The 26,758-nt window shown below is 42.4% G+C and overlaps 1 protein-coding gene across 1 annotated transcript in view; it reads left to right on the top strand.

Moving 5' to 3' along the window:
• Positions 1 to 26,758, top strand: part of lrp12 (low density lipoprotein receptor-related protein 12) — a 42,944-nt gene that overhangs the window by 2,481 nt on the left and 13,705 nt on the right. Inside the window, exons 2-4 of the mRNA XM_055634909.1 lie at positions 17,129 to 17,191; positions 22,784 to 22,919; positions 25,371 to 25,573. Of these exons, the coding sequence (XP_055490884.1) occupies positions 17,129 to 17,191; positions 22,784 to 22,919; positions 25,371 to 25,573 (402 nt within the window). The remainder of the gene's footprint in view (positions 1 to 17,128; positions 17,192 to 22,783; positions 22,920 to 25,370; positions 25,574 to 26,758) is intronic.

Genomic DNA, 26,758 nt, shown 5'->3' with positions numbered 1-26,758 from the left:
AACCAACCATCTACATTTGAATCATTTATGTATATATATATATACACACACACACACACACCTCCCTTGTTTGCGAAAGACATAGATAGATATACAGTGCCCTCCATAATGTTTGGGACAAAGACCCATCATTTATTTATTTACCTCTGTACTCCACTATTTGAGATTTGTAGTAGGAAAAAAAAAATCACGTGGTTAAAGTGCACAATGTCAGCTTTTATTAAAGGTCATTTTTATATATTTTTGTTTCACCATGTAGAAATTACAGCTGTTTATACATAGCCCCCCCCCCCAACACGAGGACCAAAGTTGTGGTTAAAATTCCCTACCAGAGTGGTTAAAATCCCCTAGCATTTATGTGGTGTTATTTTTGCACTTCTCAGAATCTTATCTACATATTTGCTCTTCTCTATTTCCCTGACTCATTGGGCCCCTATTTTTTTTTTTATTTATATTATATATATATATATATATATATATATATATATATATATATATATATATATATATATATATATATATATATATATATATCACAAACAAGGAAGGTCCCAGCACAGAACCCTGTGGATAGACATAAAAAGCTGGAGTAACTCAGCGGGACAGACAGCATCTCTGGAGAGAATAAATGGGTGATGTTTCATGTCGAGACCCTTCTTCAGACACAATGAAGGGTCTCGACCCGAAAGGTCTCCCATTCCTACTCTCCAGACATGCTGACTGTCTCACTGAGTTACTCCAGCTTTTTGTGTCTATCTTTGGTTTAAACCAGCATCTGCAGTTCCATCCTACACAGATCCTCTGTGAAACTCCACTGGTAGAGGCCTCCAGCCAGAATAAAGGGCCGAAAAATAGGCTGTCGCCACATGGTCGTGGGGTGATGCCTGTATTGTCGTGAGCGGTCTCCTCAAGTGTTGTTACTTATTTCTTGTCGCCGCTAGATTTTGAAATGTTCAAAACATCTAGGCGACAGTGGGCTTGAAGTTGCATGTCTTCTCCTGTCGTAGGTGCTGTCGTAGGGATGACACCAGCTGACGTTGGTTGTCGCCGGGTCTTGACCTCAGTGAATTCCATTGGCGACCACCTACGTCAACCGGCGACAGTTCTGGCATCAAGTGAGGTATTCAGTTGTCTTCATTTGTCGCCAACAGGGTTGTAGCTTGTCATAGTTTGTTGCTGGTGGAGGTAGGTTGACTGCAGGTGTCATAGGTTGTCGCCTGTGTGGTCGAAATTTGTCGTAGGTGTGGATGTAGGTGGATGTCCCGAATCGCAAGGAATTGTGTTGGCGGAGCTTGTCGTAGCTTGACGTCGACTAGGTGGTAGCTTGTCGTGGACATCGTCATATGGGGGGGGGGGGGGGGGGGGGGGGCATTTCCGGCATCATGTCGCCACAGTTCCCTTAACACCCTTCCACATAACCCTCGGTATTCTATGAGTAAGCCCGTTCTGAATCTGAACAATCACGTCTTCGTAGATCCAAAACAACTTAATCTTCTGAATCAGCCTATCAAGAGAAACTTTATAAGGATGATTCCTTTGTAAGATTAAAATTTACCTTACTCTTAGTTATTTGATATAATTTTGAATGTCAGAGACATTTAAGACTGGCTGCCCTTTTAAACAAAAATCTTTGAGTATTCTGTCCTCAACTTTGTCTCCAGTCAAAGCTCAGCATTTTGGGATGGGATCTCTTCACTTTGCTGTTTGGGACTTACCATTGAGGCTTTGTTAAATCTTGCCAGATCTTTCTTGAGATCAGTTCAACTTTCGTTTTCACTTTCAGGCCAATGAAATGCAGACAAGAAGGGCAAGATATTTATGTGAATATAAAATAGGGCCCAATGTGTCAGGGAAATACAGATTAGATTCTGAGAAGTGCATAAATAACACCACATAAATGCTAGGGGATTTTAACCACTCTGGTAGGGAATTTTAACCACTCAGATATGAAGTGAAATGGATCAAGTGTGGTTAAAATTTCAGCAGTTTTGCAATGCATTCAAGAGAACCTTTTTAACTATTATGCAGCAAGTTCAACGAGATGGCATGGTATTTATCTTTGAGTAAGGCTATGAACTTGGATAAGTGGGAGACCACATTGGAAGCATTGTTATGCAAATGCACAAAAGGTAAACAAGCTCGAATTTTACATTGGGCAAGACTGATTTTACTACTGAGAAATGATCTGTTAAGATGGGCTACAAGTAGCTACTTGAAAGTAAATGAGTGACAGTGCAATGGAATTGGAGGAGTTGCTGATGATTATCACCAACTATTTTCCAAAGAGAAGGCAAGACCCCATTACCTTCCACCATCTTCCTCCCCCTTATCCGAGAGCTGTATCGATGTTGAGTAATTTACCAGACTGAATGGATTTTTAAAAATGAACAGTTATGACAAATATTGAAAGGTCATCACTGCAAAGAAAGAAACAACAGCAAGAGAAGGCCAATCAGCCCATTATGCCGCTGTGCCATTCAATACTCGCTAGAATTTAGAAGATTGAGGGGGGATCTTATAGAAATTTACAAAATTCTTAAGGGATTGGACAGGCTAGATGCAGGAAGATTGTTCCCGATGTTGGGGAAGTCCAGGAAAAGGGTCACAGTTTAAGGATAAGGGGGAAATCCTTTAGGACCGAGATGAGAAAAACATTTTTCACACAGTGGTGAATCTCTGGAACTCCCTGCCACAGAAGGTAGTTGAGGCCAGTTCATTGGCTATATTTAAGAAGGAGTTAGATGTGGCCCTTGTGGCCACAAGAGAGAAGGCAGGTACAGGATACTGAGTTGGATGATCAGCCATGATCATATTGAATGGCGGTGCAGGCTCGAAGGGCTGAATGGCCTAATCCTGCACCTATTTTCTATGTTTCTAATAAGATCCCAAGAGTATGGTTGATCTTCCTAAAAGCCACTTTTCTGCACTAAACCCACACCTTCTCATTTCCTTAACATCAAAAAGACCAGAGCATAGAATGTGCAAAGGTGAAATTAAAAAAGCAACAGGAAGGCAAAGATATGTGCGTAAAATCAAGTAAAATTGTTTAGACAAAAAAGAAAAACCTAACAAAATACATAATAAAGCGATTCGTTGTCATGTCCCAAACAGAACAATGGAATTCTTATTTGGAACATCACAACACAATGTGATATAATAAACATATGTTTTATTTTTATATACGCACACACACAAAAACAAACAATTAGTGTAAAAAGACAAAACCAATGCTCACAATAATAATTAAAAACAATTTTTTTTTAATGTAGTTCAGAACTTTTGGATTATTTATTTGTTTATTTTAGTAATTGTTTATCTCTAATAGAAGCATGTGTGTGGCAATATAGATTGCATAGTTTAAAATGGGTGTGATTGTTTGATTGACAGATACAGTATGGAAACAAAGCGTTTGGGCCACCGAGTCCACGTTGATCACCCATTCATACTAATTCAACATTCTACTTCTTTTGCATCCACTCACCTACACCCTGGGGGCAATTTAGAGAAGCCAAGTAACCTGCAAACACATGTTATGGCCTTTTCATATAGGTGATAGAGTCATTGAGTAATACAGTGTGGAAACAGGCCCTCCGGCCCAACTCGCCCAACAATCTCCTAGCTGCACTAGTCTCACTTGCCTGCGCTTGGTCCATAATCCTCCAAACCCGTCTTATCTATGTACCTGTCCAACTGTTTCTTAAACAAATGTATAATCCCAGCCTTAACTACCTCCTCTGGCAGCTTGTTCCATACACCTATACCACCCTGTGTGTGATAAAATTAGCCCTCTGATTCCTATTAAATTATTTCCCCTTCACCTTGAACCTATGTCCTCTGGTCCTCAATTCCCGTACTCTGGGTAAACGACTCATGCCCGATCTATTCCTCTCATAATTTTGTATAAAATCTCCGCTCATCCTCCTACGCTCCATGGAATAGAGACCCAGCCTACTCAACCTCTCCCTGTAGCTCACACCCTCTAGTCCTGGCACCATCCTCGTAAATCTTTTCTGAACCTTTTTAAGCTTGACAATATCTTTGCCAAACTCAGCAGGTGAGGCAGTATATATGGATCTATAGATGCTGCCTCACCCGTTGAGTTTCTCCAGCATTTTTTGTCTACTTTCGATTTTTCCAGCATCTGCAGATCCTTCTTAAACAAAATTTGACAAATTCTTTCCTATAACATGAATATTCTAAATGCATTCTCACCACGTCTTATGCAACTGCAACATGATCTCCCAACTTCTATACTCAATACCCTGACTGATGAAGGCCAAAGTGCCAAAAGCCTTTTTGACAACCTTATCTACCTGCGACTCGACCTTCATGGAAACATGCACTTGTACTCCTAGATCCCTCTGCTCTACAATACTACCCAGAGGCCTACCATTTATTGTGTAGTTCCTGCCCTTGTTCAACATCGCAAAATGCAACACCTCACACTTCTCTGTATTATATGCCATCAACCATTCCTCCGCCCATTTGGCCAATCGATCCAGACCATGCTGCAATCGTTCACAACCATCTTCACTATCTGCAAAACCATCATCAAACTTATTCATCTTGCCCTGTATGTTCTCATTCAAATCATTGATGTAGATGACAAACAGTAATGGGCCCAGCACCGAACCCTGTAGCACACCACTAGTCACAGGCCTCCATTCTGAGAAGCAACCTTCCACCATCACCCTCTGCTTCCTTCCATGGAGCCAATTAGCTCCATTCAGCTATCTCTCCTTGAATCCCATGAGCTCTAACCTTCCAGAGCAGCCTACCATGCAGCACCTTGTCGAACGCCTTACACAACATCTACAGCTCTGCCTTCATCAACCTTTCCCCTCATGTCTTAAAAAAAAAATCAGATGCCTATGTACAAAACCATGCTGACTGTCCCTAATCAGCCCTTACCCATCCAAATGCCTGTATATACTACCCCTCAGAATACTCTCCAGTAATTTACCAACTACAGATGTTCTCACCGGCCTATAGTTCCCAGCATTTTCCCTGCAGCCCTTCTTGAAAAGATGCACAACATTTGCCACCCTCCAATCCTCTGGCACCTTTCCTGTATTTAAGGACGACTCATAAATTTCAACCAGGGCTCCCGCAATTTCCTCTCTAGTTTCCCGCGATGTCCTCGGATATATCTGATCAGGCCCCAGAGACTCGTCTGTCTTCAAACATGACAGTATCTTCAGTACTTCCACGACGGTAACCCTGACTGCTCTCAAGACACTTCCAGTGACTGCTCCAATTTCCTCCATCCTCCTGTCTTTCTCCTCGGTAAATACAGAGGAGAAATACTCATTGAGGACCTTGCCCATCTCCTGTGGCTCCACACAGAGGTGACTGCTTTTTATTCCTGAGAGGTCCCACTCTCTCTCTAGTTACCTTTTCCCCCTTATGTATTTATGAAAATCTTTTGGGATTGTCTGCAATGCTACCCGCTAGAGCTATCTCCTGGCCCCTTTTTGCCCTTCTGATCTCCTTTTTTAGTTTGCTCCTTAGTTCCCAAAACTCCTCCAGGGATGCACTTGATCCCAGCTGCCTGTACCTGTCCCATGCATCCTTCTTGTTTTTGACTAACGTCTCATTTTCCCTCGTCAGCCAAGCTTCCTTATGTTTTCCTGCTTTGCCCTTCGCTCTAACGGGGACGTACACATCTTGGGCTCTCTTCAGTACATTTTTAAAAACATCCCACTTGGCCGATGTTCCTTTCCCCTCAAATAACCTGCTCCAGTCAACTTGATGAATGGGAGATCACTGCAGGATGAATGGGGGGGAAGGTGCAGGGTAAATGGAGGGTGGGTCGGTACGGGAAGAATGCGTGGATTAGTACAGGATGAATTGGGGGACCAGTGTAAGATGGAGGGGGGGGGGGGGGGGGGGGTGGCAGGAGAATCAATGCGAGGTGGATAGGGTGATCAGCGCAGGATGAATAGATGGGGGGGGGGGGGGGGGGGGGGGGGGGGGGGGGGGGGGGGGGAGAACAGGGGATGTCAGTGAGGACTGAATAGAGATGGGAATGGGGATCAGTGCGGGATGGAGAGAGGAGGGGTCCCAGGATAAGTGGGGGGGGGGGGGGGGGGGGAGGTGGAGGGGGCGTATAAGAGACAGAGAGAGAGAGGGGGGGTGAGATATGGAGGAAGGAGGGTCAGCGCTCCTCGGACAACATCGCCCGCTGCCTTGGCCGTTGGGAACTCCTCCACACCGCCTCCCTCCTCCGCCAGCCAACAGCAAGGTGCGGTGCCGAGCGGTGCAGCTCAAAGATCCTATAGCTATAGTATCTTTGGTGCAGCTGCTTCAGAAAGGTGGGAGCGAATGACGGGTCCCGCACAACGGCAGCAGCGGCCGCGACAGCAGCTCCTTCCCCTCCTCCTCCCGCACCCCGCCCGCCCTGATGAGGACCGCTGCTTGCAAATGCGCTAACGGCGCATTCAATACAAACCTTCCGCACGCCGAGACCTCTCCCTCCCTCCTGCCTCGGCGTGCGGGAGGGTTTGTATTGAAAGTGTCGTTAACGGGTTTGTAAGCAGCGGTCGCTATCATGGCGGGCGGGGTGCGGGAGGAGGAGATGGAGCCGCTGTTCAGGGTCCGTCATTCGCTCCGACCCTTCCTCACCCTGCACCTAGTATCTTTGCCCCGCAATACAGCCGTCACCGCCGACACAAAACGTTGCGTTCCTTTTCTCCAGTGATGCTACCTGACCCGCGGAGTTACTCCAGTTTTTTGTGTCTGTCCTCGGTACAAACCAGTATCTGGTTGCCAAGCCGGGCAAAATGACTCGTGTTTGGGTTGCCCAGCGGCGCTTTGAGTGGGCAATGGCACCCGGGCAACCGTTAATTTCAAGCCCTGCCTTTTCTCATACCCTTAAAGTTGGCCTTACTCCAGTTGAGCATTTAAACATGTGGACCCTCTCCGTCCCGATCCATAAATAACTATCTTAAACCTAATCGAACTGTGGTCACTGGTTCCAAAAGGCTTCTCCACACAAACTTCATTAACTTGCCCTTCCCAATTTCCCCAATACTAGATCCAGTGTTGCCCTCTCACATGTGGGGACCTCTACATACTGTTTAAGAAATCTCTCCTGAACACTTTTGATGAATTGCACCCAATCTAAACCCTTCATGCTACCATTTTCCCAGTCTATATTGGGAAAGTTAAAATCCCCTACTACAACAACCTTATTTGACCTGCAGCTGTCTGCAATCTCCCAGCACATTTGTTCTTCTAATTCCCGTTGACTATTTGGGGGTCTGTAGTACACCCCCAACAAGGTGATCATTCCTTTCTTGTTCCTCGGCTCCACTCATATAGCCTCACCAGACAAACCATCCGTAATGTCACTTCTGAACGCAGCTGTGACATCCTCCTTATCCACCAATGCAACTCCCCCTCCTCTTTTTCCCTCACCCCTGTCTGTCCTGAAGCTCCTGTACCCGGAACATTGAGCTGCCAGTCCTGCCCCTCCCTTAACCAGGTTTCAGTCACGGCTACAATGTTCCAGTCACTCGTACCTATCCACACCCTAAGCTCATCTGCCTTACCCGTCAGGCCCCTTGCATTAAAATGCATGCAGTTTAAACCAACTCCGCTGTCCGGCTTTGTGCCTATTCTGTCCACTAACCTTTCCCACACCACCTTCCATACCAACTTCTAGCCTCTCCTGTGCCTCTGTCCTGCACGAGATCCCACCCCCCTGCCAATCTAGTTTAAACCCTCCCGTGTAGCATTAACAAACCTTCCCACTCGGATGTTGGTCCCCCTCCAGTTTAGGTGCATCCCATCCTTTTTATACGTCACCCCTGCCCCAGAAGAGATCCCAATGATCCAGAAATCCAAATCTCTCCCCGTGCACCAACTCCCAAGCCATACATTCCTATCCTCTATCTTCCTATTCTTACCTTCACTAGCACAAGGTATTGGAAGCAATCCTGAGATCACTACCCTGCAGATCTTGCTTTTCAGTCTTCTGCCCAATTCCATAAAATCTTGTTCCAGAACCCTCCTCTTCCAGCCTTTATCATTCATGCCAACATGCGCAACAACCTCCGGCTGCTCCAGATGATAAGGAGGAATGTGAAATATTGGAAATAAGACAAAGTCTGGCCAGATTAAGTCGGGTATCATGTTAACAAATAAATAATTTGCAGGCTTGGATAAAAAATATCCCAGGATCTTAGGAGCAAGCAAGGACATAATTCTGGCTCTGATGATCATCTTCAAATTCTCTACTGTTGCTGGAGCTCTGCAAGAAGGCTTGTGTGATAACATTGTTTAAAAAGGGAGAATGAAATATAATGGATCATTGCAAGCAAGTCATTGGTGATTCTGGTGGTGGACCAATGATTAGCAGAATCTGATTATTAGGCTTAATCAGCATTTAGAGAGACTGATGTTAATCAAGGAAAGACTGTAAATTTGAGAGGAAAGGTCATGTTATATTAATTTGATTGCATTTTGTTTAGTGGAGCTTGGAAGATGGATTAAAAACATTGATACAGTCTACATGAATTTGTGTTAATTTGTTCAGGGTGTTAGTCTCCAGGTTTGCAAAGGGAAAGTGTCAAAGTGATCTGGGTGAAAGCACAGAGTTATGTCAATGGAAGTTTTATTGATTACAAAACACTGTGCAGTATGGTTCTGCAGGGCTCAGTACGAGGTTGCTAATGGGCCTGTCCCACTTAGGCGATTTTTCTGCGGACTGCCAGCGATTGTCAAGTTGCCGGCAGTCGCCTGAAAAACCGGCAACTGGAACGGCGACTGCCAGAGTGGAACACACACACACATCGCTTCCTTCACCAGCCCATTATGCAGGTGGGGGACAGGGCAAGCGGGGGGAGCGCTGTCTAAAAAATTCACACGGTGCAAAGCCAAGGTGAAACAGACACCCACCACGATGAACAGGAAGGTTGGCGCTGTAATTAAGACGGCTAAAGCATAGTGTACGGTAAGTCCTTTAAAAGAGGGTGGGAGGAGGGAGAGAAGTGGGAGAGAAGGGGGGAGAATGAGTGGAGACAACTTTTCAGAAGCCAGAGATACACGGCTGTGAAGCTCGGCGAACATTTAACATTACTGGTTGGTTATCCTTGGTTCTGAAAACTACTGCTTACCTTATTTTTCCCAATGAGCCAATGAAATTCACCAGTCAGCGCCAGCTACAACCTACGAGAACCTCCAAGAACCTTTGACCTCCCAGCGACCCACTAGGACCTCCTGGTGACCCACCTATGGCACGAGAATTCTCGCTACTCCCCATGCCGGCTTCATTCTAGTCGCCGCTAATTTTTCAACATGGTGAAAAATTCACGGCGACCATAATGAGGCCGAGACTAGTTTCCAATGTGAGGGGACTTTCTTCTGAAGCAGACCTTTAGTTTTGAGGATGACTTGCTTCATCGCTAGTTCTGTTGATTTTTAAAGTGGTTTAGGAGGCTGGTGTGAAGTAAGAACAGGCTGTGTAGGGGCACAGTACTTCTGCCGTTCATCTTTATGCTCCAGAATTTCTCAATATCATTGAGAATATTCCCTATTCATTTTGAATAGTTGTAGGTCGGGGGTTCCCATGACTCACGTGGGTGTGGCACTTTAAAATAGTCTTTGAGGCCAGTAGTCTACAGGCTAATCTCTTACAATGATATAGCTTGGTATAATAGTTGTTTTGGAAGTCTCTTGTTACCATGTGGCCTGTCAATCAGCAACAACTGAATGTAATTAGGGTCTCAATTTTGTGGGCATTAACCTAAGAAAAGACACGGTCATCAGTTTGCTTATCCTATCGATCGATTTGGAGGGTTTTGCAGAGATGTCATTGGTGGTATCTTTGATGCTTTGATGTGCCTGATATACAGGAAGCAGGGATTAATTTGGACATCCTGAAATTTTTGTTGGGACCAAAGTCTTTGCCTTTGGCAGTGACCATGCTAGTGTACTGAAAGGAAACATGAACTTCTTCATTGATCCCTATCTAATTGAGTGGTGGTTCCCTAGGAGTTGTAAAAGATCCATACTTCCTCATTGGACTTTCTATTGTCAGCAAGCGGTGTTTAGCAGGCACATACAGGTGGAGGATCAGTGTTTTGCAGATGTTAGGTGAAAGACCCATTATCTCATGCTTCCATGAATGAGTTAATGGCATTACCTCATTTATGGTTATCTTGGCGTCCAATCATGCACATGCCCAAGAAGTGTGTGTGTACAGCAGATATGACTGAAGTTGGGATTTTGGAGAAGGAATATCATAGATTGGATTCCAGCATGAAGCTTGTTTGTGAAATGTGGTGTTGAGGCATTGACAAATTCTCATTCAACACCAGTCTGAGCTGAGAATGCATCTATAATGCACCTGTTGATTTAGATCATGATTGCATCCCATTATGAATCAACCATAAGATGAATTTCTGAGATCAACTGAATTTAAGAACAATGCTTCACTGTTCCCCTTGTAGGGGAGAGACAAAGGATATCAAAAATGCACTGTGGGTTGGTTGAGCAGTTCACAAGGACTATGATGTTGACTTTTCCTGTGAAAAACAGAAAAACCTGCAATGACAGTTGTCTCCTTTCACAGAGGTGTATACATTTACAGTGTTATTTGAGGTCCCACGTTATGCTTTCCTATTCCCAAACATGGGAGGCAAGGTTGTAACTTTGTAAATGAAGTTTAAATTGAAGCCAAACTTTAAAACGTAACATGTGATACTTTGTGCGTCAAGGATTTGTAATTTCTCAGTTTGCATGTGCTTTTTTTCTGACTCATCTTTCAGGAAGGGCTGGCCACAGAAATATGTCATCATCTTAGGTCAGCTTCATGATGGCAAGTAAGTTGGGATCCCAGTTCGTTCACAGCCAACTTCACTGCGCAATGTTAAACAAAGTGCTTATCTTTATTAGCAAAGCAACAGAATATAAGCCCATGCTAGAACTGTTTAATTGCTGATATTTGAATGAACCGTGAGAGCCTGCTGGATATTATGGTCCAAATTCACCAATGTTGCTCCACAAAGCATCGTGCATGGGGATTGATGTCATTGTATTTTATTTCAGTTTACGTATTTACTCATTTCATAGCATTCATCAGAATATGATCATTTCAGGAGTTAAAATTTCAGCAGTAAGCGGCGATTGAAGTTCCCGCGTCGGGGCGGTCGAATCTTCTGCAGCCTGGAGCTCCCAAAGTTGGTCTCTAATCAGGGACCACGAGCTCCACGATGTTAAGCCCGCAGGCTCCCACTGTTGGAGCTCCAAGGTCGATCCCCAACAGGGATTGCCCGCTCCACAATGTTAAGTTCCGCAGGCTCTCACGGCTGAAGCTAGCGTTCGATCTCCAGTAGAGGCCGCCAACTCCTCGATGTTAGGCCGCAATGCGCACGGAGATACGATACGAAAAAAATCGCATCTCCGTCGAGGTAAGAGATTTAAAACGTTTTCCCCCACCCCACCCACATAAAACAAGCTAAAGAACTCTAAAACATACATTTAACACATACTATTAAAACAACAAAGAAGGAAGGGACAGACAGACTGTTGGCGAGGGAGCCATTGCTAGTGCCACCCGGTGGAATAACAACAAAATACCCGAGTTTGAACTTGACTATGGGTATTGTCTACACAGAGTTTGTATGTTCCCTCTGTGAGCGCATGGGTTTTCTCCGGCAGCTCTGGTTTCTTCCCACATTCCAAAGACATGCAGGTTTGTAGGTTAATTGGCTTCTGTAAATTGTCCCTAATGTGTAGGATACAACTACTGTACAGGGCCTGTTTCCACACTGTATCCCTAAAATTAAAATAAAAGAAAGGTCTATGGGTGATATGTCATGTGTGTGTGATAATTCAGCAAATTACATGGTGAAGCAGATATATGATTTGAAAAACACTTAATCCAGTTTTAGTTGGACCCTGTCCTTTAGACTGCTTTTAAGGAAGTAATGGAAGTCATCATTCATGCAGGTGCTCTATTCAAACATGCAGGTGAATTGAAGCAAATCAATCAATCTTTATTGTCATCTTGCAAAGCAACAGTTGTACAGTGCAAAAAGAGAAGTCGTTTCCCAGGGAATACCAGAGCATCGCACATAAAACTTAAACATTTCACACATAATAAAAGTAAAAACAATCCAGTCCCTGATGAAACAGTATAAATAGTTAAAAGCGGGTAAAACAGCACCATTTAAAATACATTAAAAACAGCCATTAAAATGTCCAGGGCAGCTGATTTGAGTGGCCAGTGCCAGAGTTATTAAATTGTCAGTGCAAAGCAGCAGAATCAGGTGGAGTGACTGTTTAGCAGCCTGTGGCAGGAAGCTGTTTAGCAGTCTGGTAGTCCGGGCTTTGATGCTACAGTATCTCTTGCCTGATGGCAGGAGATCCAGGTGTGTGTGGAGGGGATGTAGTTTGTCCTTAGCTATTCTCAGAGCTTTTTTTCAGACAGCGGCTCTGGAACAGTTCTTGTACTGAGGGTAGGGAGACGCCAATGATCCTCTCTGCTCCCCTCACTACCCTCTGCAGAGCCTTCCTGTCTGAGCAGTTACAGTTGGAGTACCACGTGTTCATGCAGTACGTGAGTACAGACTCCACTGTGCCCTTGTAAAAAGTCCTGAGGATGTTGGTGGGGAGTGAGGTCTGTTTGAGTTTCCTCAGGTAGTGCAGTCGCTGATGGGTCCGTTTGACAATCCCAGTGTAGTTCCTGGACCAGGTGAGACTGTCTGTAATTTGCACTCCGAGGAACTTTATGCCCTCCACTCTCTCCACCATGGTGCTACTGATGTTTGAGGGGTGTGTGTTTTGGCTGCGACCTCCTGAAGTCGACAATCATCTCCTTTGTTTTGTCGACGTTTAATGCTAGATTATTTTTGCCGCACCAGTCCACCAGTTGTTTCACTTCCTCCCTGTACATTGATTCATCACCTCAGCTGATGAGTCTCACCACTGTTGTGTCATCTGCAAATGTTATAAACTTATTGTCCCTGAATCTGGCAGCACAGTCATGTGTGAGCAATGTGAACAACAGTGGGCTGAGCACACAGCCTTGAGGGGAGCCAGTGCTCAACGTGATCGAGCCCGAGGTGTTCTTGCCAACACGGACTGACTGCGGTCTCTCTGTCAGAAAGTCCAGGATCCAATGACACAGGGTGGTGTTGAGGCCCAGCAGAGTTAGTTTCTCCACAAGTCTCTGTGGGATGATGGTGTTAAATCTACTTTGGAATTGGGAAATGAAAGGTTTAACTAGTTTTGCCTCTGGTCTGAAATCTTTTCTTTCAGTCCATGTTTATCAGCATTTAACTCTTCTGTTTTGTTTTCATTATCAATATTTTCATTAACCCTAACCCAGTTCATGACAGACAGAATCCTAAAACCAAATTATTATACATTTATAGAACCTGCATTAATAACAGCAATATTGTTCATGCGTTTATCTTATGCTGAATCATGCTTGATTTAGATTGTCTCCAAGTTCTTCCTGCAATCTTGTAAGTATGTGGAGATTCAATTATCTTTGATCTCTTGAGTGAGAGTCACGGAGTCATAGAGAGTCATATTTATACAGGCCCTTCAGCCCAACTGCCCACACCAACCATCATGTCCCATCTACATTAGTTCCACCTGCCTGTATTTGGCCCATATCTCTCTAAACTTAAACTCTCCATGAACCTATCTAAATATTTCTTAAATATTGCGATAGTACCTGCCTCAACTGCCTCCTCCAGCAGCTCTTTCCATACACCCACTACCCTTTGTGTAAAAAGAAGTTGCCCCTCGGGTTCCTATTAAATCTATTCCCCCTCACTTTAAATTTTTGTTCTCTCGTTCTCAATTCCCCTACTCTAGGCAAGAAACTCTGTGTGTCTACACAATCTATTCCTCTAATGATTTTATACACCTCTATAAGATGACCCCTCATCTTTCTGTGCTCCAGGGAAGAGAGTCCCAGCCTGCTCAACCTCTCCCTATGTAGTGGCCATTTGGCTTGTTTTGCATGTCATTGATGATGGGGCATGTGCCTTTAAATTTTAGACTACCCGTTATATTGTGGGTGGGATTTATGACGTATTTTTGGCCGTGTTTTGGGCTATGTAGCTTGCGCAGAAGTTTTGTTTTAGATTAGTTTGGAGAGACCATCGAGAAGGTTTACCCTTTGACCATGCGAGGTGTAAAGGAGATCATGCAAAGTGTAATGGAGACACGAGGAGTTTTCTAATGTTTAAAGTAATAAGCTGGAGTTCGATGAAGATTGTGGTAACGGGTCGGAAGAAATTTGGGTGTATCTCATTGTTTTCTATCAACAATAAAGCATTTATTCATCAAAATACTGTGGTTTGAAGACTTATCTGTGAAGAAGCTCTGAAGGTCTCTGTGGGTGAGCTCGCATGCATTTTGAAGACATTCCCCATCACCATGCTCATCCATTTAGCGGCTGGAGGGTTAATTTCTCAAACGTTTTATAAATCGGCCGCTAAACCCTATAACTCAGATCCTCGAATCCTGGCAACATCCTCGTAAATCTTCTCTGCACACATTCCAGCTTGACAACATCTTTCCTATAACATGGTGCCCAAAACTGAACACAACACTCTAAATGTGGCCTCACGACTTTTAATATAACTGCAACATGACCTCCCAACGTCTATACTCAATATTCTGATGAAGTCCAATGAGCCAAAATTGTTAATATATGACAAACAACAAGGGATCGTGCACTGATTCCTGCAGCTTTCCATTGGTCTTAGACCTCCAATCTGAAGAAACATTAATTTTCATGTCCTCCATAGCAAATATAGGAGAAAATTGTTCAAAACGCTTGTCCTCTTTCTGCTTCTAATTTCCTTTGCAAGTCTACTCCTGTCCCATGATGCTCGTCCAATGATTTGTTTGAACCCAGCTGTCTGTACTTAATACATGCCTCCTTTATCTTGGCCAGAGGCCTCAATATCCCTTGTCAACAAGCGTTCCCTCCTTTTGCCAGCCTCACCTTTCACAAAAAGATGCTGGCAGTGAACTTTCCCTAACTCGCTTTTGAATGGCTCCCACTTGTCAGACATCCCTTTGCCGGGTCACAGGCTTTCCCAATTATCCTTTTGATAAATTTGCCCAACGGCATCAAAATTAGCATTGCCCCAATTTTGGATTTGTAATTTACAGCCCAGTATTTACAGTCCTGTAGAATTATGGAATTGTAGAATTATGTATCTATTAGAATTATGGCCACTGCTGTAATCTCTACTATTACAACCCTATTATAGGCGGCGCGACTCTCGTCAGCAGCGGCCTCTGCAGCCCGTCTGCGTTTTTATTATTTTTTGTCTATGTTTTTATGTAGTTTTTGTTATTTTTTGTTCTGTATATAAATACTGCTTTGCAAATGTCCTAAATGTAGAGCCATTTCGTTTAATTTTTTAATGAATGTGCACCTGCCTCAATGTAATAGAATCCAAGTGGAATGGCAGCAGGTAACTTACAGCTAGAAACGATATGAATGGAAATACACCAAAGTTATTTGTCTCCTGTACACCTGTAGTGAGGAAGAAAGTAGCTTTATAAAACTTCCTTAATATTGGAAGTTCATGTGGAGTGCATCAAATTCATGATTTTAAGTTGACTTGTCTGTTAGGAGTTATGAATCATAGTAATTCTTCACGCTAATTCACCACATGTGCAAATGCTGAAATACCACCTATTATCAAGTTCAAAACTTGTTGTATGTTTGGGGGAGAAGTGAATGAGGATTTTCTGCTTTTAAGAAAATCAATGAATGAAGGATCCGCTCTTTGTTAAAGAAGACTTTGGTGATGTTTGCATTCTTTGTGTTACTTTTAACCGTGATTTAGGTATAGGATATTTAAGGTACTGTTTCTGGAGTGTACGCAGCATTCATTTCCTAAGTTCTAGCACAGATGCAGTGTTTCCATTATTAGCTATCTTACATTTGGTCTTAAATGTTCATTCTTTATAGCACATGCAACCTATATATCACAATACAAGAGTATACAGCAGTTTGTTCAAAATGTGCATGGCCAGATGTGAATGTGTTCCAAGTATTGCAGTTGTCTTTGTAGTAACCTTCCCAGTGGATTCAGTAATAAGATTACAATGCATCTACAATTCTATTTTTGTTTAACATCTTGCCTGAGGCTGAAAATATTTTGTGCTCTTTGTATGATATTTTGATTTTGTGTTGTACTGTAACTTTTTGTTTGTTTCTGAGTAATTGGATCTTTTGATTTTTTTGGGGGGAAAACATTGCCACTCCTATGTTATGTTTTTTTGCTATTTTGTCAAACCATAAGATCATTGTAGCCACATGCACTTTCATGCTTCTTGTCCCATTTTGTCATACTCAATACAATATGTTGCAGTCTGTTAATCAATGAAAGTAAATGTGGGTGGTAATTTAATTAGTAAGGATCACAGTTGTTCTTTCCCTGCTTTAAAGGTAGTTAGAAATGGAGCTAATCCTTATTTTAATTTGAAGTGTTTAATTTCAACTTTTTCAGAAAGTGCTATTCTGTTCCGTTGTACTGCTGCAAGTAAGAATTTTATTATTCTATCTAGGGCAGGGGTTGGCAACCTATGGCCCCAGGACCGAATGCGGCCCATAACCCAAAATCATCCGGCCCGCATGCGGATTTTTTTCCTGTAATCATTCGGCCTGCTGACCCCCCCCCCCGAGCGCGGCCGAGCTCTGGCTGAACCGCATCCTGCGCATAGTCGCCGGCACGGCCGCGCACCTTCTGTGAACACGTTTAAGAAAGAACTGCAAATGCTGGAAGAATCGAAGGTAGACAAAAATGCTGGAGAAACTCAGCGGGTGAGACATGCAAAGATTGCATGAGGCTGCCTCACCCGCTGAATTTCTCCAGCATTTTTGTCTAACTTCCGTGATTTGATGCCTGCCATCCAGGGCGAGATGGGGGCAGGATCCATGTGTACACGTGATAGATGTGGCCCGCCATCCGCTCACAGACATGCGTCCCGGCTACTATGCAGAACAAGGTTGCCGACCCCTGATCTTGGACATATGACAATAAACACTCTTGACTCTTGAGAACTAAGCAAAATTGTTTATTTGCCGAATGCAACCAAAAACTATGGTAATTCATTAATTTATTAAATATTTTCATTTCAGGAAACACTGTTCTGGGAGAAAGCTATGGTGTGGCAAATACACAAGTTTTGGATATCTCAACCGGTACGTCTGTTCTTTCAAGTAGGATAATTCATCCTGGAGGAGGGGATAGGTGTATTTTGGCAAGATGATTTTTCTCTGATCTTATGGTTGAAGTACATTATGTGCCATGTTATTCAGTCTTGTTCCAAGTAAGCTCTTTTTACATTAGTTACAATAAAGCATAAATAGCAGATTTGAAAGAAAATTTAAAAAACTTGGTACTTGGACATTTTCTTGGCACAGGAGTAAATTAAGCTTAAGTAGGTGATGCATATTGTTTTTGTGGCTTTACAGTTTATTAGATTAGTATGAGATTGATATATGTTGGTCAACCAACATAATATTTTTAGTGTAGGAAAGAACTGCAAATGCTGGTTTAAATCAGAGTTTGAAGAAGGGCCTTGACCCGAAACGCCACCCATTCCTTCCCTCCAGAGATGCTGCTTGGCCCGCTGGGTTACTCCAGCTTTTTGTGTCTACCTTTAATATTCTCAGTCCATGGTTCAATTTATTAATGAAAATGCATTGGACGTATCAATAAATTTCTTTATTTAAATACACTACCTGCATTGTTGCGATTTATGCATATGGCGAGCATTCAAAAATAGAATAACAATCACAGCTTCCTATTTGCTTGATTTGTATGACGTTGATGCATTTAATATCAGTAAATTTATTCACAATTCTATTTTTTCTAATGTGTAGGAGGATAACTAACTAGTATTTTCAATGTCATGGTTTCTTAATTCTCATTCATTTTCTGTGCGAAACAAAATGACTAAATAATGCCACTAAAAATACACAATACGGTAAAAGAGGAGGGCTTTATCCAGAGCCTGGAGTCTGGATTGTTTGTAAATATCCCTCTCCCCTTTACCCTTTAAAATATTTTACTGCCTTATAACTTAAAAAAAGTGAAATAAACATGTGTGGCTGTTAATAGAAGCAACATCTGATAGTCTGGAATATCTGTTAATCCTGCTGTAACAAAGTCCAGAGGTTTGCCAGATTATCAGAGTGTTAATATATATACGTAGCATTTGGTGACTTTATTTATTGTGGCAATCCAGTTTATGCCGATATATATAAAATGTATTGATGCCATATTTTAAAGTTGAATGCCAGTAATACAATATGCTTGTTGTTGTCGCAGGAATTGTCAAGATTTTTGAAATGTTACATGATTCAAATTTAAAAGCAAGCACACAAGATTAATTTTGGGATTTATTGGTTGACCAGTAGCCATAGGAACAAATAAAACATATTATACACCAGTACCACTCGTTGATAAATTTTACCTGGGGATGTATCTGGGATATCTGTAACCCTGCTGTATATGGGTCTACATCTCGTTCATTTCACAGCCTCCCAGCTGAGGCTTGACACAATTTAGGGGACAAGTAATGAATATGTGAAAAATAAGCATTTGGGAATTGTTTGTGTTTTTTAACTCTTCCCCTTTTAAAAGAATTGATGTTGTTCATGTATGTGCCTTTTCTCCGTCTGTACCATACTTTCCAAGGTTATCTTAACCGAGACAATTTATTTTCAATGACCATCCAAAATCCCAAACCAGTCATCATCACCATCACCATTAATCATTCTTTAGTATTACCCGAAACCATTTTTGTGAGGTTAACACACCATTATCTTCCAATTCTACTTCATAGTCCAGCTTGATAAGTCGTTGGTTGATTGGTTTGCCTTTCTTTACAAGGTTTTTAGCCAGTTCAGCGCTATCATTAGATTGGAACATAAGGCAAAGATGTAGCAGTCCATTCATACCTCTCCCATCCACTGCCCATGCCAACTGTGCCTTTAATATAATTATGGCTCATCTTTTATCTTAATGCCACTTTCCTCCACTAATCCCCATATTCAAACCCACAAATTCACCATCATCGTCATTGTTATAATTCTATCAATCTCTGACTTGGCCATTATGCCTCAGAATCCTCTGATAGAAAATTCCATTGACTCTGTACCATCTGGATAAAGAAAAGTTCCCTGATCGCTATTAAGACTAACTGACCCCTTGCTTTCAGATCATGCCCCTTGGTTCCGTTGCCATGTCTCCTGGCTTGGCTCTGCGTCATACACAAACCTGAATATGTTCTTAAAATGACACAAGGTACTGAGTAACTCACAGGGTCAGACAGCATCTCTGGAGAAAATGGATTGGTGACGTTTTGGGTCAGAACCCTTCTTAAGATGTGTGGTTGGGGGGGGATGCGGGGGGTAGAAAGCTGGAAGAGAGGAGGGGCAGGACAATGCTTGGCAGGTAATAGGTTGATACAGGTGATTTTGTTTATAGGTATAGACGGTGGGCATTTTTGGCACAGGAGTAAGTTAAGTGTAGATGTAATACACATTGTTTTTGTGGCTTTACAGTTTATTAAGTTAATGTGAGATTGATACAAATCTGGTGGTCAACCAACATAATATTCTTAGTGTGTAAGAAGGAACTGCAGATGTTGGTTTAAACCAAAGACAGGCACAAAGCTGCAGTAACTCAGCGGGACAGGCAGCATCTCTGGAGAGAAGGAATGACAGGGCACAAAATTAACGGTTGCCCAGGTGCCAATGGCCATCTAAAGTCCCACCGGACAACCTACAAATCGTGCCATTTTGCACGGCTTGGCAAGCAACCGGGACACCTGCTGTTCAACTCTGAGCGGGCCCCCCTCTCTATCTCTCTCTCTGTCACTCTCCATCTCCGCCCGTATCCTGGCCTCCTTGCCTCCGCTCTCCGGATGGTCCTCATTTGCTGGCATGGCCGGCCGCCCTGCACATGCGCACTGCCACGGCAACTGGTTGGCGCCGGGTCTTTCTCCCTCCCTTTGCATTGTGGGAGATCTGGCCGCCATTGCTGTCCGGTCGCCGCCTCGCCGTGACCACTGAAAACCAACACAGATTCACTCCCTGACCCTGGATCTAGAGTAACTCCCTGGGGTAACTCTTGCTGGTTTCCTGGTCCTCCAGAAATATTCCAAATGGAATTTAAACCGGAGGTGTTGGAGGGTCCACCACCAAACAATAACAGTCTATTGCACTTTATCTGTTTATTTATTGTGTATATATATGGTCTATGGTATATAGACACAATGAACTTTTATTTCCTGTTCTGTATTATGTTTACATATTCTGTTGTGCTGCAGCAAGCAAGAATTAGACTTAAGCAAAAAAGGGTTCTTGGGGGAAAAAAAGAGCTACCTTAAATTTAGTTGCGTCTGGTTGGGTAACTATGGTAGGGTGAAGACTATTCCATGCTTTAATTGTGCGGGGGAACTACATGGAGCAGCCAGCTTCTCTGAATAGAAGAAATTGGGTGACATTTCGGGGAGAGACCCTTCTTTAGATTCCCTCTGCTGTTAGTGTTTTTAGTTTAATTAAAAGATACAGCACGCCGACCACCAATCACCCGTAATACAAACACACACGTACACACACACACACGTACACGTACACACACACACACACGCACACGCACACACACACGTACGCACACACACGCACGCACACACACACACACACACACACACACACACACACACACACACACACACACACACACACACACACACACACACACACACACACACACACACACTACTGCAACTTTTTTCTTTTAGTTACAATTAAATTAAAAAAAGTTGCAATATTAGCCATCAACAGTGCTTGCACTCTACCACTCACAATCATATCGCTGATGTTTGTAAACACAAACATTTATTACAGTTCATTACACTATGTCTATGTCCTCTTATTTTGGTTTCAAAATAAGAGTTGCGTGCATTGTGCTTCTTGAATTTTGTGCTTGAATTTAATAACACAATTCTTTATATTTGGGCAGTCTGCTCCTAACTAAGTGGTACACAGTACGTACATGGGAATGCTGTCAACTGTAAATCGTTCTCCAAGTCATACATAATCCTGATTTAAAAACATATTGCCATCGAGTCAATATCTGGAACTTCTTCTGCAAGACACTTTAGAAATAACCACCAAATAATTGAGATAGTTCAATAAGAGCTAATTGTAGTATTATAATTATGGCCAGACTAAATAAAATACTGCTTCTGTCAATGTAGAATATATCTGCACTTATAGAATAATTAATTTTCAATTACCTCCTCTACTATCAAACTAATTGACTGACATCCAGTCTTGAATCGGAAGAAATTGCTTTTAGGTGTGCAATGGACAGACCTAGTACAGGGTCTCTGGTAACCAATACAAATATAATGCATTTTAGATTACTATCTTGTGCTGAAGTAAACTTCTTGCAACTTGATTTAGTTCTGTCGTCAAATTTTGAATTCTTTATTTATTTATTCCATTCCATTCCATCATTTCCATCTTCGATCTCTTCAGATTTGCTGCCCTCTGCTGTTACTTCAACATTATTGCAACTGATATCCTCATCTGTGTCATTGTTGCCTTCAGACAGTTTGCACTAGTTATTATCTATCTCTAGCTCTTCTATTTACAGCATCAAAAATGAATGACTCCTTCATGTACTAAACTGAACTCATCCACTCATGTAGACACAAGGTACTGCAAATGTTGGTTTGCAAAAAATGCACACTACAAAGTGCTGGAATAACTCAGTGTTGTAGGTGGCATCTCTGGAGGATATGGATAGGTGATGGGTCACAATCCTCCTTCAAACTAATTTAGTGGTGGGGAGAAAGTTGGAAAAGAGATGGGGATGAGCCAAAGTCTGGCAAGTGATAGGTGGATACAGATGAGGGGAGTTTTGAATGACAAATGGATGGACGGAAGCCGGAGATGAAAGAAGAGGAGTGAAATGTGGTCAGAGGAAGGGATATAGGTGGAAGGCAACCTACATCCCCAAGATGTGAATTTGCAGGTTAATTGGCCAATGTAAATTGTCCCTGTTGTGTAGGGAGTAGATGATAAAGTGGGAGAACATAGAACATTGATCAATGGTCAGCATGGATTTGGTGAGTCGAAGGGCCGATTTCCATGCTCTATCTTTAAACTAAACTAAACACAACCTCCCCTTCAACCACATGTCTCCCTACTCTTCCTTCACATCCATCCAGCAACCCCAGCAGCCCTTCCAGATGATACAGAGTTTCACCTGTACCTCCTAACATTATCTATAATTGGTGCTTCCGATTTGGCTCCTTTTACATTGATGAGACCATTCCTGGACTGGATGATCATTTTGCCGAACACGTACTTACCTCCCCTTCCCATTCCAAAACCAATCTTTCTGTCCTGGGCCTCCTCCAATGTGAGAAGTACGCCTCTACTTTGTATGTGTGAGGCCACATACAAAGTAGAGGAACAGCACTTTGTAGTCCGCTTGGGTAGGGCTTGCAACCCAAAGGTATGAACATTGAACTCCCCAATTTTGGGTCACATCTGCTCTCCTATGTCTCTAGTCTTTGACATTTCTATCCTGGGGAAAAAGGTTCTGACTATCTACCCTATTTATACACCCTATCTATATTTGGTGTTCTTGCGAAAATAATCTGCAGTCTTTTGTATCGCTTTACAGTTATTTTACAGTTATGTTTCAGTTATGTTTTAATTCAGAAAGTGTGTTAGCCACGTTAATTATCTAACTTATCTTTTTCTTAGCTTGTGGAGATATACCAGAACAGCTGAAGGCACCAAATGGAATCATTACAAGTCCAGGTTGGCCTTTCAACTATCCGACTAGTATTAATTGCAGTTGGTACATCCAAGGCAACCGGGAGGAAGTAGTCACCATCAGGTACATTTAATCCATTGAGATTAATATGTGTTTATTTGTGTGTAGTAGCCTGTATGAAGTTTGGACCTGATATTTTGTAATATCGTTTTAAACTTATCTTTAAAGTTATCTTGGAAAAATACAACAAGACAGTGATAGATGCCATGCATATGTATGCACTGTGTGCTATGAGATTAATCTGAGAGCGTTTTGGATTACACTGTTGGTTTGTGCCAGTATTTGGCAGCATTGCTACAATTATCACAGATTTCAATCTCCTAATCTTTGGGGGGGAAAAGAAAACATTTAACTTCCAGCGCAGTTGTTAGAAATAATAGTTTGTGACCAAGGAATGAAGACTAGGTAAGAGGAGGTTCTAACCCAGCGGAGTCTCTTGATCAAAATTTGTTGTCAAGTATCAAAATGAATTGGTAAAGTAAGTAATTAATTTATTAGCCAAGTATGTAAAAACATACACGGGATTTGATTTGCCATACAGTCATGCCAAAAAACCAACAAGACCCACAACTACATAAAAATTAACAAACACCCCCCCCCACAACGCACCGTGATGGAAAGCAATAACGTGTTATCTTCTTCCCTCCTTTTCTCTTGGGGCGTTGGAAGCTGCCGCGTTAGGGCGTTGGAAGCTCCCGTGTTGGGGCGTTCGAAGCTCCTGCGTTGGGGCGTTGGAAGCTGCCGCGTTGGAAGCTGCCGCGTTGGGGCGTTGGAAGCTCCCGTGTTGGGGCGTTCGAAGCTCCCGCGTTGGGGTGTTCGAAGCTCTTGTGTTGGGGCGGTCGAAGCTCCTGAAATCAGGGCTGTCGAAGCTCCTGTGGTTGGAGCTACCGAAGTAGATCCCTGGCAAAGGGATAGCAAGCTCCACGATGTTTAGTGTGCAGACTTCCCCTGTTGGAGCTCCCAAAGTTGATCCACAGCGAAGGACACGCCAGCTCCACGATGTTAGGCCGCAGTGCAGTCGGAGATACGATACGGAAAAGGTTGCATCTCTGTCAAGGAGAGAGATAAAAAATGTTTGCCACTCCCCCACAATACAAAACTAAAGATAGACTAAAACATGCAGGCTGCCAGCGTACGGCACCAGCCGGTGATATTGAACATAGTTGAAGTCTATTGTAATCGGTGCACGGAGGTGACTGTGCCAATCGGCAGGCAATAAATTGAAAATGAAATTGGACAAAATACTCCAATCTGGACATTACCATGCTTGTTCAATTTTAACCTTGTCTTTTTTTGCAATTGAGTTTCTGAAATTCTCCTTGTATTACTAGACCGATGCCGTAAGTGATCTGTCTATCATTTTTCTAAGGCACTTCTCTTAGCAGGGCAACCTAACAACCATGTTCAATTCTAATCTCCAGTTCAGTTTGTGTGAAATTTGCATCACCTTCCAGTGAATGACTATGCTCGCTTCTTTGTGCACTTGCATCCTCCCACGTCAAAGATTTGCAGGTCATTAGATTAATTGGCCCACTGTATATTGTGTGTAAATGGGTGACAGAGACTTGAGAGCAGTCTGGGATGAGGTCAATGTGAGGAGAATAAATGGGATTAGTATAGAATGGATTTATGAACGTCAGTGCAAACTCAGTAGGCCAAAAGGCCTGCGTCCATGCTATCTGACTTGGCAATTGTCACACCTGGCCTTGCTCATCCAGATAAGCATTTCCAACAAGAGCTGCTTGTCATGCTAAACATCTTACATGAATGGTTAGGCTCTAGAGGTCTTATTCTGGGCCTGTTACATAAAGGATGTCAAACCCTTAGAGGGGACGTAGAAGCAATTTACTGCTATGATATGAGGGATAAATGAATGGGGAGCCAACAGAAGCTAGAGGGGTTCTTGGAACAAGGACAATTAAGTGGAGTTGTAGTAGATGCATACAGATGAAGGATTTTGATATCGTAAATTGGCAGAGACCATTTTCTTTTGCAGATTGATTAATAACAGGTAGGCAACGATTTTAAATTATTTGCAAAAAGATCAGGTGAGTCAAGGAAAAACGATTGCAAGTTGAAACGCTGCACTAAAGATTGCAGAAGCAAATTTAACAGGAAAAAAGGGAAAAAAGGGAAATTTAAATGTATAGAAGGACCCTTGCAAATAAACAACCTGTCAATCTCTGCTTTAAAAATACCCAATGACGGCCTTTGCAGCGATCCAGAAAGGTTCTAGAACCAAGCATGCTGAAATATCAGTGGTGTACCTGTACTATAAATAGTAAATAAATTACTGATTAGATAAATAGTATCTGTTTGTTAACTCTAATTTTGATGCCCCTAATTGCGGTGAATAGTTGTGGAATGTCTGCTTCTAATATTCCCATGGAACCACTTCAAAGCTCTTCAACTATTCATTTGACAGTCATGAATTCTGACGTGACAATTTTGTTTTATCATTAATCTGTTATTTTGTGTTCATAAAAATGTTAACTATTGCATTTTTGATCATAGCTTTCAGGATTTTGATGTGCAGACCTCAGCTTGGTGTAGTTCAGACTGGCTAACGATAGGAACTCGTAAAAGCATTGAAGGAACTCGAGTGTGTGGTTCTTCTATTCCAGCACCGTTTATTTCTTCAAAAGGCCATGTCTGGATTGAGTTCCATTCTGATGACAGGTATACTGGAAAAGGCTTTAGGCTGTCTTATGTCATAGGTATGTATAGCGTTGGTGTCTTTTGAAATGTGAATACAGGATCTCTCTTGTAGCTTTATTTTACCATTTTCATCTATACTCACAAATACACACAAACTTAAGATATTCTATGTGCAACCATTATCGAACCCCATATTGTCCTACAGAAATGCATAAACTTATATACTGCTTTGCCATCACTGAGATTTAAAAAGTACTTGCAATGTAAAATAGCAGTACTTTTGCATTATAACTGTGAGCATTCCAACAGGCATGAAGATCAGTGTCACAATGTGCCATCTATTAACTTGTCTGTGGTTGTGTGAAGAAAGCTAGTGCACTGTTCTTGAACAGTGTCTGTCTGCCTGCCACTAATCAGTAATATTCACAATGTCCATAAGTAGCTCCTTGTCATGTTCCCACAACAAGAGCAAACTGTGAGAGCACCTGCTATTAGATATTGAAGTGCTAATCTAGTGTTGATATTTTTAATTAGTTATTATTTCCCTTGGTCATAGATGGTTTTTGCCAATAAAGAATTGGAATAAAGTTTTTTGGGTAATCCATTTCTTAATGTCTTATATATGCTGCTTCACAACAAAAGACACAAAGTGCTGGAGTACCTCTTATTCGGTCAGCATCTCTGGAAACCCCAGATAGGTGATGTTTCGGGTCGGGATCCTTTTTCTGATGTCTGAGGCGCTGAGTTACTCCACCACTTTGTCTTAATGTCTTGAGCTCTCTTAAATATCACGTCCTGGCCTCGGGAATTGTATTGATCCAACAGCACAAATTGCCTTTTTGAGTGGTTGAAGTGACAGCTATTTTTATGAGGAAATTTGTAAAAGCACCATCAGCATTTTCATTAACTTGTTAGGCATAAAACTTTACTTTGTGTATGGTGTGCATCCTACAAGATAACAATGAGCACATATATAAAAGTTGTTCATAGCTTTTGGGGATGTTTTGAGGATGTCTTTCTGTAAAGACTGAATAAATATAAGCCTTTCTTTCTGTCTGATAAATACTTATGAAATTGTAATAAGAAATATTGTGTTGCGGTTTCAAAAGGGCCTGTTCCACTCACGCGACCTTTACAGGCGACATGTTGAAAATTCAGCGGTGACCAGAAAGACGCTACAACTCTTTGAGACCTCTCGCGACCATAGGCTGTATGGTGGTGAGTGGTCTCCTATGGTCGTGAGA

This window comes from Leucoraja erinacea, chromosome 4 (assembly GCF_028641065.1).
Source record: "Leucoraja erinacea ecotype New England chromosome 4, Leri_hhj_1, whole genome shotgun sequence".
Lineage (NCBI taxonomy): Eukaryota > Metazoa > Chordata > Chondrichthyes > Rajiformes > Rajidae > Leucoraja > Leucoraja erinaceus.
Note: the sequence above shows the minus strand (reverse complement) of the source record. Positions and strands in the feature narration are given on the sequence as shown.